This window comes from Archocentrus centrarchus, chromosome 22, assembly GCF_007364275.1.
Source record: "Archocentrus centrarchus isolate MPI-CPG fArcCen1 chromosome 22, fArcCen1, whole genome shotgun sequence".
In the NCBI taxonomy this organism is placed as follows: Eukaryota; Metazoa; Chordata; class Actinopteri; order Cichliformes; family Cichlidae; genus Archocentrus; species Archocentrus centrarchus.
This window is the reverse complement of record NC_044367.1, coordinates 5,296,899-5,309,896: the sequence shown is the minus strand read 5'-3', so window position 1 is coordinate 5,309,896 and position 12,998 is coordinate 5,296,899. Positions and strand designations below refer to the sequence as shown.

Below are 12,998 nucleotides of genomic sequence, written 5' to 3'. Positions count from 1 at the left end.
TTTGGGGACCTCTGATATAAGGTATTCCTGCTGTAAACTAATGCTAAGATCTCATTGATAATGATTTAAAATGCACAAGGCATATTTTTATTATGGCATATATTCATTTCAACACTACACTGTTAGATTAATCACACGTCAGTTTGGTAAAAATATGCACTCTGAGGGCAGACAGAAAGATATCCGGTATCCTGGTTACTTGTTTCTTCCAATCAGATTATGAAGAACAAGAACAAGGGCCTGACATTTTTATACCACACACTTGTTGCCACTTTGATCTCGACCTTTAAAATTGAAAAGTGCAGACTTGCAGACTTTATGTGCACATGCCATTTTCAGAGTTAAAAATCCACAACTGTCTGATTAAGAACATCAAATAGACTTTGTGCAGACCTCAAGAGCCCACAGCGGGTGCAGACTTCATTGACTTCTCTCAAAGGATTACCCCTAGTTACACTAACATGGAAGTGGTAACATTTAGGGAAACATTGTCAAGATCAAGGCACTAGTTAAATACACGGTAACAACCATGTTAAATCTCAACTGAATGCACATTTTATCCCTTCATAGCCCAGCGCCCACAGGGTGGATATGTGGAAGAAGCATCTGTCACACTGGAGACAGAGAGGACGTGTCAACTTAGAATATCCACATGTACTGTGACTTGTGGAAAGCAATACTATTTACCTTGAAGAGGTGATGTCTCTGTTCTTCTGACAACATCAGCTGATGACTGTCTGTTACCATGGCATCCATGTCCATCAGCCAATCCCACAGCTCCTGGTATTCTGCCTCAAACTCCTGCAGACTGAAGAAAGAGAGAGACAAGAAAGAGTTAAACTGGGGTAATTAAATTTTTATTTTGCTGTGATTCATATTGTCTTTTCTACATGTTCTGCTTTCTGTCATTATTTCTTGTATTATTGTAGTATTGTTTTGTCCTGCACCAAAGGGGAACATGTGCATCTTGTTATGTTGATAAAGCATGTGGCTAAAAAATGAAACAAAAAAGAGAGAGACACTGACAGATAAAGTCTGATGCAGAGACAGAGAAAGTATTTGCATTTGGTAGCCACCGACGAGCATCTGGCATAATTCTGGCTGAATATTGGACCACTCTTCTTGACAGAACAGAGTTTATTTAAAGTAGTTGGTTTTCTGGCACAGGCCTGGCTTTTAAGCATAATCCACAAATTTTCAGTAGGGTTGAGGTCAGGGCTTTTCCAGAAGCTTTATGGGCCATTTCTAAACAACTGCAGATTCCAAGATCATCAGACCTTGTGTCACCACTTTGTCAAAGTCTTGAAGGTCTTGTCACCCTCAGATGAGAGGAAAATGGTTAGGATGTTCAGGAACAACCCAAGAACACCAAGGCTCAAGCCTGCCATTAACTGGAAATTGCTGAAACACCAGCATCACTGTCCACAATGAAGCTAGTTTTACAGCGCCGTGGACTGAGATGGTAACTGCTCCAAAGGTGACGCCTTCAAGCGCGACTGAAATCTGCAGCTGCCTGCATGGATGATGCTTTCTGGACAAACGTTTTGGTCAGACAAATATTGAGCTATTTGGCCACAGTGACAAGAGGGATGTTTGGAGGAGTAAAGGTGAGGCTGTAATACATGACATGTATGCAAACTTTTGACCACAATTGTATATCTGAATGGTGTCTGGATTATTTAGTGAGGACAGAGCTTCATGTGATGGTGTTTCTGCCAGTTTTTATAGGTTAATCAAACAAGCAGTCCATCACGGAACATGACTCAACAAACACCCGCACTTTCTAAAGGTTATTTGTAGGAAATTTTTCAGCTGATGCCTGTAAATTAAACGTCAGGTGGAAGAGGATCCGTGGTTCAGTACATCTTCCTGGATGGCTCTTCCTTCTAGAAACACGAAGTCAGTGTTTACAAAAGACGTCAACAGCCAATGTGTTGTATTTCGTCTACTGGTTGTGGTAAATGTTTGCTGTCTGAGTGGCTGCGTAATATCTTGGAACAAAAATCTGAATGGCACTGGGCTGGCAAGGATAGGTTAACTGTAAACAAGCATCACAACCAGAAACTTTAAATACTGATCACTTAAAGCAGCACACAATAGCTTTAATTATGTTTTCTCATTTCCCAAAAACACAAATCATTTGTGGTTACCAGCAGCTGGACTTCAGATGTCATAATTAATAATGGGAGTCTTTAAAAAGGATGTAAGGAAGCTGTACTGTACCATCAAATTAAGGCGCGAGGGATTGTGAGTTGTCGCTGTGTGGCTATGGCAATTCACACATTTTTAATAAGAAACTGAGAAATTACAAGGAACACAATCACAGTACACAGATGACAATAGAGCTCACAGGTGCAAGCTCACACCACGAGGTTGAGCTGGAGCAGGAATGATTCAGACAGTCATACAGTTTGCGGCATCTAGCCTGTCTGTCACTTTTTCTAAGGACAAAAATGTGTGTGATGTGCTGGTTTATTCAGCACATACTGAACTCCACATGCTGCCTCTCTCTGGAAATTCTTGGTAATTGTAAATGTAAAGCATCTGCACACATATGCAATCAAAAAACTCCATCACCATTTATGCCTAAACACCTGAGAAAGAGAAACATCCTGGATACACACTTTGGTCAAACCAAATGGCTAAAAGGGAGTTCTGGAGTTTAATCCAATTTTGAATTATAATTGACTAATATTAACTTTTCTGCTTTATGACTTATACCTCCACACTCCTGCTGACACCTTCACCAACTGGACGGTTGGCTTAGATATTTAGATACCGATTCTTGACAGTTTACACAATCAGCACCGCGTCGTTTAAATTTATAAGCTGTTTTATTTTCATTTTGTAAAACTGAATTCAGACATGTATTAATATTGTAGCGTCTTCATCTTATAATATACAGCACAATGAGGTGACTTGCTGTGAAGTGGCACTATATAAATAAAACTAAATTAAATTGAATATCGTATGATCAATAGTCTTATACTCTCACCTCTTCTGTCATTCCCATTCCCTTCCTACTCTTTGCCTCTTGCTGCTTCATCCCGCTTCCTTCCCTGTTCTTCTTATCCCACATTTCACCCCCACCTTTTTCCTTTCATTTCACCTCATTTTTCCGACCCCTCACAATGTCATGGCTTTTGCCTCCCACATCCTCCTCTTGCCCGCATTTTCTCCTCCATTTCTTTTTTCAGTTTCCTCCTCCTTTTCTCGTTTCTTAGCACTTTCTCTAAATCTTTCTCCCTCCCTCCTTTCCCATATCTTCTGTCCTCTCCCTCCAACCTTGTTCACACTCCCCTTTTTCAGCTCACTCCTCCCACTGTCACCTCCCTCTTCCCCTTCCTCCCTCATCCTCTCACCTCCCCCTTCCCGACACAGGATCACATCAAATATTTATGCTGCTGGAACAGGGGCCGATTGCTCAAACACGCGCATTACTGTCAGCCGTTTTGTTAAGGTGCGTGTGTGTTTATTATTTATATATTCGCTGGCTTTCGGTCTCGGCGGGGATCGCCAACATGTTTCTCAACATTAGCGGTGAAATTGTTTGGAATTCTCCGGTCGCTGACGACGACAGTTTGACAGCTCTGTCAGGCCCGCAGTATTTCCACAATGACTCGCACACAAACACACACTACGCGTACATGCCATGCAAGACGACCACACATTAAGGGGTGCTCCCTGAAGCACATGAAAATCACTCAAATACACACACTTACTGAAAATCACAGTTACCCAGAAAGCTGCATACATATTCATCACTAAAAAAAAGGAAACATGCACACCACAATTTCATGTGCCATCAAAGTAGGGAGAGTAAACTATGAATTAAATTATAAAAAAAAAACAAAAAAACAAATAGAACACAAAAAATGCTCCACTCCTACCGTCTCCTATAGGCTACAAAATTCAAACTCTAATTCTCTTTGGAATGACTACATATACTTACTGGCCTGAACACATACATGTTGTTTTGCAACCTATACCCTAAAATTGAGTCTTAATTATGGGCCAATCCCTATAGCTGAAAAATTAAGCCAACGCAAGGTGCCAAAAATTGCAGTTCCTCTAAGTGTCACTTGATACTTGCCCCAAAAGTGAGTCAGTCTCAACCAAAGTTTTTATAGTTAACGAAAATGAATGAAATGAGGAAAACTGAAATTGAAAAAACATTTTTGTTAACTGAAATAAATAATAACGATAATTAAAAGGAAAAAACTATAACTAACTAAAACTATATTGTGAGTTTACAAAACTAACTAAAACGAACTGAAATTATAGATAAAATGACCTTTGTTTTCATTATTTTAATTAAAAGTCCTTTTAAGCTGGGAGAGCTGCAAGTGTGCGCGTGCATGCGTGCACCTCGCTGGTCGCAAAGTAATGGCAGCGGTCTGCCAAGAAAGCAGCAGAGTCCCATATGGGGTTTCTTTGAGTACGATAGCACAGATAGAAGTGAGTGTCTTGTTGTGGATGATGAAAAAATGTGTGGAACTTTTCTCAAGCAGGAAAAAAACACCAACACCAGCGCACAAGGCGGCTACGGAAATCTAAAGAGGGGGGAATGTCCCAGCCGGGACCGCATATAAAACACTGGCACACGACCACATTAACACACATAATCTCACATACATCCAGCTATACAGAGGCGCTGCAAAGGCCCAACTGAAGTCTAATTAGCGAGCATCTAACCAAGCTAGCTCTCTGAGCAGCTCCAAAACAGAAGCAGCTTCATGTGGTGGATAACATCAGGACACAGCTGGATTTGAGCTTTGATTCCCTCAAAGAGTTCAGTTTGTTTTTGTCCAACATTTGCTGCCTTCTGATATTACACGTGTAGGTGTTGCACTGACGCTGAAGTTTATTGTAGACTTTACTGGGTTTTGGAGGTGATGTTTTTTTGTATGTTGCTCCCTGTTGATGTTCATGTGTGTCCTTAATATTACACACACTTAGTGCACAGTGCTGCTGTCTTGTGAACAGTTGGTTGTCGAATACATTTCTTTAAATTGTATCTTTTGTCAAGTTTTTGTTACACAATAGTCACTCTTGCGCCTTGAATCTTGCACCTGACAAAGTATGAAAAAACTGAAACAATACTAAAATTAATAAAAACGAGCAAAATCACTGCAAAAACTAACGAAAACAAACTGAATTAGAGAAAAAAGTAAAAAGAACTAAAACTAAACTATAATGTAAAATCCAAAACTATTATAACCCTGGTCTCAAGTTCCCAGAAGAATGGCCAAAAATGGCGGTTGCTGACTGTCGCTGGTTGAAATCAGTCGCAAAAAAGCTTCAACACCAGAAAGTCCCAGTCATGGCTAGTGAGAAAAACATTGCCATGTTTGTCTGCAAATACACAATAACAACTAGCTGAGTGACAATAAAAAGTGTGGCATAAACTGGAAATGGAGACTCACCTTCAAAGTAAAAGTTATGCTACAGTGCTGCTGCCAAAGTGTTTCAAAAGACACATCTTTTACTTTGAAGGTAAACAGTCCACATTTCCAGTTGTGTCAGATTTTTCACAATTTCACTACAACTCAGAGAGTAGCTGAACAGCATTCGTAGACAAGTCTGTCACTTCCACTCAAACCACAACAATATACTAGATACCAAAGTAATCACAAGGCGGTTTTTCCTAACCGGCATGGGGAACACACACTCCAGCAACCAATCGCAACTGGTCAGGGAATGCTCATTCTTCCCTCATGACCGGTGGTTGCCGGATGGTTGCAGACCAGTCTCCATGCCTGTGTAACTGGAGCATTATTTACTTGATCCTACATTTTCACAATAATGGTCACGTGTGCAAAATGGTGGACAAGTTAACGTCACATGGTTAGTGGTCGCGTGGTTATTGATCATGTGGTTATCAATTAAGTTTACTTCTGCTCCCATGTGTGAAGAACTTTTTAAACACGAGGTTTTGTAAAATACTTTGTGGGAAAAAAAAAAAAAAGAAAAAGGTCATATTTATATAATTAACGTAGGAAGCACCATTGTTTCTGTCCTCTCAAGAATAATAACAATTAATAGCCATCTTAACCTTCCCTCGCAAGAGTTTTGCATGTAATAACTTCCCTGCAAGTACAGCGCGCTTCTGTACAAACATCCTCTCGTTCCTGAAGCTTTCTGTTCTCATCCTGTTCCACACTTTTCAGAAATGCCCTTAGTTTAGTCAAATCCATCATGACTTTCTAACTTGCCCTTATTTCCTGTTTTTACTTTCTAAAAGGTTTTTATTTCATCTTCTACAGCTTCTTTCGTAACTCCTTTTTCCTGCTCTTGGCTACAGAGAAATAAAACAAGATCTGCCAACATTTTTCCACCTGTTCCTCCTACGTCTCTCCCCCATTTGATCTTCTGTTATTTTCGTCCTATCCATTCCTCACACCCCCTGTCCTCCACTGCGAGTGATTCTCAGTGAAATAAAAGCTAAACTGAGGAGAAAAAAAAAAAAAAAAAAAGCAAGCGAACGCTGCTTCCTTCCCCCAGAGGCGGTATTCCTCATTATGCGCTGAGCAGAGCAGCCCTTTACTGACTAAGACAGATGAAGCAGATACAACACTCGTACAGATTGTTTTCTCTTGTCGTTTTTCCACCTCCCCTCCTCTTCTCCATTTCCGTCTTGTTCTCACACTAATGTTAACTAAATGCTTTGTAAAACAGTATCTCACGGGGGTGGAAGACGAGAAAACAGACAAATCGAAGAGGAAGGATCGACGTGGCGCCACTGCGGGGCTGCATTCAACACCGGGATGGTTACAGAGCGTTTGAAGTGTCAGCTTCGCTTTCTGTTACGCTGCACTGACGGAGCACATGGGAGTGTTATGGAGAGCCTTTCTGACATTCAGTCACCTGAGGAAATTTGAATTACGAGGCTCTATTATTCATTTCTACCTCGACATAATTCCAGTCAACACTGGATATAATATAATGTAGTGGGGATAATGTGAAGGTGTGCAAATCTATATGCTGGAAAAACATATTGATATCTACACTAGGTATACAGACATTTTTCAAAGTAAAATTATTTTTGCCTATTTATTTTTTTATTTTTGCCATTATGCCTAAATTTAATTAGGCCTTATTTTAATTAGGCATAATGCAATAAATGTCCATCTGCTGCGATTAAGTAGTTTCTATGTGACACTGAACTCTATATCCTGCTGGGCACGGCTTCTAGAAAAAGGATGTTTAGTGTTCAGTGGCTTATTCTCTGGTCTGTATTTTCCCAAAATATTCGTGTTCTATTATGACTCAGACACAACCGAGAATGGCACACAAACACTCGCTGGATAAATCACCCTCAGCAGTGGGTGACAGTAGTCAAAGCTATTGGGTTCCAGCTTCAATCTGCAGTGAAGGAAATGTGACAACAAGATGGGCAAGTCGATTTTCCTGCGTGATGCTTTGACACGTGTTGAAGTTCTGCAGCTCTTTGTGATCCCAGCTCCAAATTCCTTCTGTTCATCCTTCAGTCAGAGTTTGATGCGAGTGATATGAAATGTATGCTTTTAAAATGTTACTGTTGTAGCATTGTTACTGGCCTTCATTCTTATGTTTACTAACCCTGTTCGTAAAAAAAAAAAAAAAACATCTACTGTGAAAAAGCTTCTTACCCATGTTCAAAAATGACATACTATGAGTTAATGTTGATGTAAAAAGGGTATAAATTAACCTGCATGTGTACAGACCTAATGCTTATACTCACCTGGGCTTTTTCATTAAGGTGAGACAGGTGAGTGCTCACAGGAAGTATCTGGACTAGCCCTTTAAGCTTCTCTTTATTATGTTTTTCTGTCTTTCCTTTCTGCTATTTTGTACACCACTGAACACCATTTCATTCAAGCATTTTCAAGAATGTCTTCACAGGCTCGTCGGCTTGTCATTAATGGGACAATAAGTTCCACCACAAAGCTTGACAGTACAACACAATACAGCTAAATGCTCCACTGCCTTTTTCCACTTTGAACTCTCTGGCTGTGAGGCACTGTTGAGACACCTTGCTATTGATCAGTGGTGCAAAATAGCAGGTCACAGTCCACCTAAGTTACACTTAAAATGCCCCCCATGAGGGGCCTAAAGAATGCACTGCACATTTTTCTTACTGGTTTGCTCTTTTATTCTTTTTTTTTTTCTTAAAGATCTATGGTATTTCGTAAATTCCTTTAGCTGGTATTGTATTTTAAACAGGTTTCAGAATAGATGCCTTGTTGCTAACTTAAAACCTTTGGTTAAAACACATGCAGCGTCTTTCCAGTCAGGCTTAAGTGGATAGATTTGTTATCATACTCCACTTTCTACTTCTCTCTCTCGCTGTTCATCACTTCCCCCTCTCTCTCCCTCCCTGCTGCCTGCTGCTGTAATGCCGATAGCGGCTGTAACTGCTGTCTCTAATTCATCATCCTCCATACAGCAGAGAGAAGAGAGGGAGGGACAGGAAGCAAGAGGAGGGAATGCAAGGCTCTGAGGGAAAGAGAGAGAGAGCAAAGGAATGGAGAAAGAGGACACTGGGAAGAAGGTAAGAAAGGGATGAATAGACAGATATTACATGAATGTGTGGAAAAAGAAGAGGAAAGGAAAGGAGTGATGGAGGAAAACAGTAAAGTAGTTCCAGGAAGAGAAAGGATGCAAAATGAAAGAAGGTAAGAAGGAGAAAGAGAGAGAAATACAGAGAAGTGGAGGTAAACAAAAAGGGAGTAGAAGGCCAGGAAAGAGGAGGCAAAAAAAGAGGTCAAGGAAGAGGACAAGGGAAAGAATAGCAACCAAAGAAGAGGAGGAAAGTAGGGAGAGATGGAGTGAAGGAAGAAAGGATGTCAAGAGAGGAGGATAAAGTGATAGAATGAAAGGTTGAATGAGTCATATTGGCAGCCGTCACCTTTCAGTCAGAGACTCTGCTGGATTTATGAGGTGATTCACTGACACTCGCCTAGTCTAATGGATTCATCCTACAGAGACATTAAAATCGAACTGTCGATGAAGAGCAGCACAGAGGCCCCTGCTGATATTCACTCACTTATTCATCCATTCATGCCACTGGATTCATCCTACAGAAACATTCAAACCAAGTTGCCCACAACCAATAACACCCTGACACTTATTCAGTCATTCACTCAATAATTTACAATTTCATGTAATCACACAGTTCATGGACATGTATGTTTGACAGCATTCAAAAAATGATTTAAAGTGTTCTTTTTCTGGGGTTGACTGATTGCACATCCTTAATAGTAAAAGAAATAAAAGAATATGGCATGCATGTTTATGGTATTTAGGGTTTTATAAAAAAAAAACAAAGGCCAAGAATTATACATACAGGGTCAAAAATATACATACACCCATTCATATTAATATTCAGTGGTGCTGAAAGCTCCAAATGTCTACAAACTTGTTAATTAAATCCAAGGCCTTTAAACGTTCTGTTAGCTTTTCAGTGACAGCGCAAAAAAGGGTTTGTTTCACAGCGCTTACTGTATTTCACTGACCAACACATAAGAAAACTGTCTTTTTAACCACTTTTTGGGGGTGAAAAAATCTATATCTTCCACCTATGTAACTTTCATCCTGCTAATAATTTAGAATTGAGATATTTTGTGTGAGATTAGTGAATAATTCAGCCTGACCTTCATTTTCTTTACAACTGAACCAAAACCAGAAATCTCAACTGAGTGAAACTCACACAGAAAAACATGTAACGTCCAATTAATACAAAACTCATCACACACACCACTGCACTGGACAGACAGACAGACACACAAACACACACACACACACACAAAATGTAAATGTGAAAGGCAGCAGCTAACATATGAATAACCAATTAGAGCCCGACACATTCAATGTAAATTACTGAAATATTATGCCGCAGCCTCAGAGGGCTGAAAAACACAAACAAGATGAGTCTTTCATTTCCATTTGTGTTGTGGGTTTTCTCTCCTTGCACACAAACAACTTGTGGTTCGTAACAACTGTTATTTAATTCAAATAAAAGCCAGTCCAGTGGCACTACAGTGGGTTTGATTTGTATATGCGGACAGCTGCACAGACAACACACACATGCGTCACGCAAGACACCCTGAAGACACACGGACAACATCCGCAAAGTCTGCAGAACACAACATGCTACAGACTCAAAGGGAGTAATTTAAGCTTCAGTTTTTTTTTATTTGCATACACACTACTTGGTGTATGTTGTCATTTTCTGCATTTGTGTGTGAGTGTGTGCGCGCCCTGTGTGTGAGTGATAACTGCAGCAAGAAGCTCCTCAAAGCCGGGGATGAAACGCCGACAGGCAGCGTGACCAAAGACGGTGCTCGCCGAGCCGAGCCTGGCCACACCAGATTACTGCTGTTAACGCGTGTGTACGCGCGCGTGTGTGTGTGTGTGTGTGTGTGTGTGTGTGTGTGTGTGTGTGTGTGTGTGTGTGTGTGTGTGTGAGTACATTTAGCTGTATGTGTGTGTTGTCTGTTTTGTTTGCCTGTGTCTCTTCCATCACAACAGACAACACTGCCCTGCTAGTTTTCACTCTTCTTATTATTTTGCATTCCATTATGCTGTGCAGATTCTGTCTTCTGTGCATTCAGCACAGAAATTCAAACAACATATGTTTAACAGGCTCAATGGGACGCTGTAACTTCTAAGTTCCAAAAGTCTGAGCAAATTACTTTAAAGTGGATCTATTATGTTCATTTCCAGCCCCGTATTTTTATTACTGGACTCCACAGGAGCAGTTTTGCATGAGCCACAGTCCTCATTTTTCTTATGCTGGGCCTTGGTGCAGCCTCTTGGTTCATCCACTGTCTGAAACAAGGTCCTTTAATTCATCTCCTGTTCCCTTTAAGCCAACTTTCTTCCAATTGGCTGCACATCACAAAATGGGAGGTTTGAGCAGCAAGTGACCCTCAGCTGACCATATTAAGGATATTCACTCTCAGCCTTATGATATTTGGTAATACTATATCATATTGCCAGGTAGCACAGTGGCGTGATGGTTAATACTGTTGCCTCACAGCCAGAAGGTCCTGGGTTTTAATCTACCTTGGCCTGGGTCTTTCTGTGTGGAGTTTGCATGTTCTCCCCATGTCTGCGTGGGTTTTCTCCAGGTGCTCTGGTTTCCTCTCACAGGCCAAAGACATGCAGTTACTAGGGGTTAGATTAATTGGTGATTCCAAACTGCCCATAGATGTGAGTGTGCATGGTTGTCTGTATCTCTGTGTTAGCCTTGTCACAGGTTGGCTGCCTTTCACCCTATAACAACTGGAATAGGCTCCAGCCCCCCCGCGACCCTGACAAGGATAAGCGGAAGGATGGTTGAGTATCATGTTGTTTTCTCCATTCATGAATTGAATTGAATGACTGCTGGGATAGGCTCTAGCCTATATTACATAAAATTATCAGATTAAACTGATGGTTTAAAGTGGTAACTTAGTATCTTAAAGTTCATCCCCTTTGCCAACTCTTCCTGTAGTACTTGCAATGTGCTTCAGTGACCCCTGTGAGTTCAATTCTCAGGGGTCAGCTCTGAAGTACAGAGCTGTTGTTATCCTGGCTAGATATTTTTTAAATTTTATACAGAAAAATGGTCGTCTGATTCCTCTAAAGCACACATATGAAGGAAGAAGATAACAGACACAAACCATAAATCAATGCATGCTGGTCGCTAAAGGTTTTTACCAAATAACTTACCTGACGAGTTCTCTATTTTTGAATAGCTTTTTCCTGTATACCTAAAGAGCTCAAGTTAATGAAAGCCTTTGACTGTGATGATGATTGAGATTCAAGGTTAACAGGACAGGATTTTCACTGGGAAAAAAAAGACAAGCTTGATTTCAGCACATCGCATTTTATTACAGTGGCCTTTAACATGCACAATTTCTCTAAAGCTCATGAATGGAGACACTGAGGATAGTCGTGCGGCAGGTTTGCTGTTTGCTAACCAGTTTGCCAAAGCGTGAAGGGTGATGTCCTGTGACTCAGGAGGAAGATATGTTAACCACATTCTGAGCGTGTGCGTGTTAGTTAAAAAACAATTAAAGTCACACCATTGTGTAAATGGGTGATTGTGATGAATTGCAATCACAGCTGTTGTAGTAACCATTTCTTTGTTTTACAGAATGTATAGTAGTAGTAGTAGTAGTAGTAGTAGTAGTAAAGCAGTTACAGAAGCTAGCATAACAGTACCTGAACATTTATTCTGTCATTTTCTGTTGTGCGTTTACCTGTTGTTCCTGGCCACCTGACTGCATTGCCCCCTGTTGGTGGATGAGGGGTAGTGCAGGCTGCTGAGCTTGATTGCCATCTGCTCCAAGGCGATTCGCTGGGCTTCACACTGACTAGAGATCTGCTCCACCTGGAAGAAACAAAGCAGGACATGCAGGGATATCACCTGGACTGATAATCACACTGAACTATTTCTTCCACTTCCTTTATGCATTTTGAGCTTTTGTTGACTCCAGCATATTCTTGGTTATCTTTGTGTTTGTTGGTTGTGCTTTAACCAATAGCGACTGATGCACTGGCTCCATCAGACGCTGTGGATGTGGGCGCTCAGGACAGTTCACAATCAATAACAATCAATATAACAATCAAAGAAAATAAACTGATTTTGTAAGCTTTATAGGTTTCCTGTAACACAACCCACAAGACATTCATTACACTTTTAAACTGCATTAGCTACTTGTGGTGACAAACAGAACGTACAGGGTTGAGCAGCAGCTTTTGAGACATTCAGAACTGAAGTGCTTTTACAGGCTGATTTTGCACTACTGCTAAACCCTGAAAAGTTGCTGTTTTTATTTATAATAATAAGATGTTATTCTGTGTCGATGGGTTTCTGCGGTATAGAATGAAGAATTTATTATGAATATGAACAATTTATTACCTTTTTTAGTTATAATGACTGAAGGCAAATCAGCATCACTTACAAATGTACAAATAAGCATCCATCTATTGACATTTATACAGAAATACAATATATTCATAAGTGT

General features: G+C 40.5%; 1 protein-coding gene across 1 annotated transcript in view; it reads right to left on the bottom strand.

Annotated features, from left to right (window-relative positions):
- The window catches only part of akap6 (A kinase (PRKA) anchor protein 6), a 223,357-nt gene that overhangs the window by 96,332 nt on the left and 114,027 nt on the right, over window positions 1-12,998 (bottom strand). The window contains exons 14-15 of the mRNA XM_030719108.1: window positions 12,231-12,361; window positions 688-808 (exon numbers count right to left, since the gene is read on the bottom strand). Coding sequence (XP_030574968.1) covers window positions 688-808; window positions 12,231-12,361 — 252 coding nt within the window. The remainder of the gene's footprint in view (window positions 1-687; window positions 809-12,230; window positions 12,362-12,998) is intronic.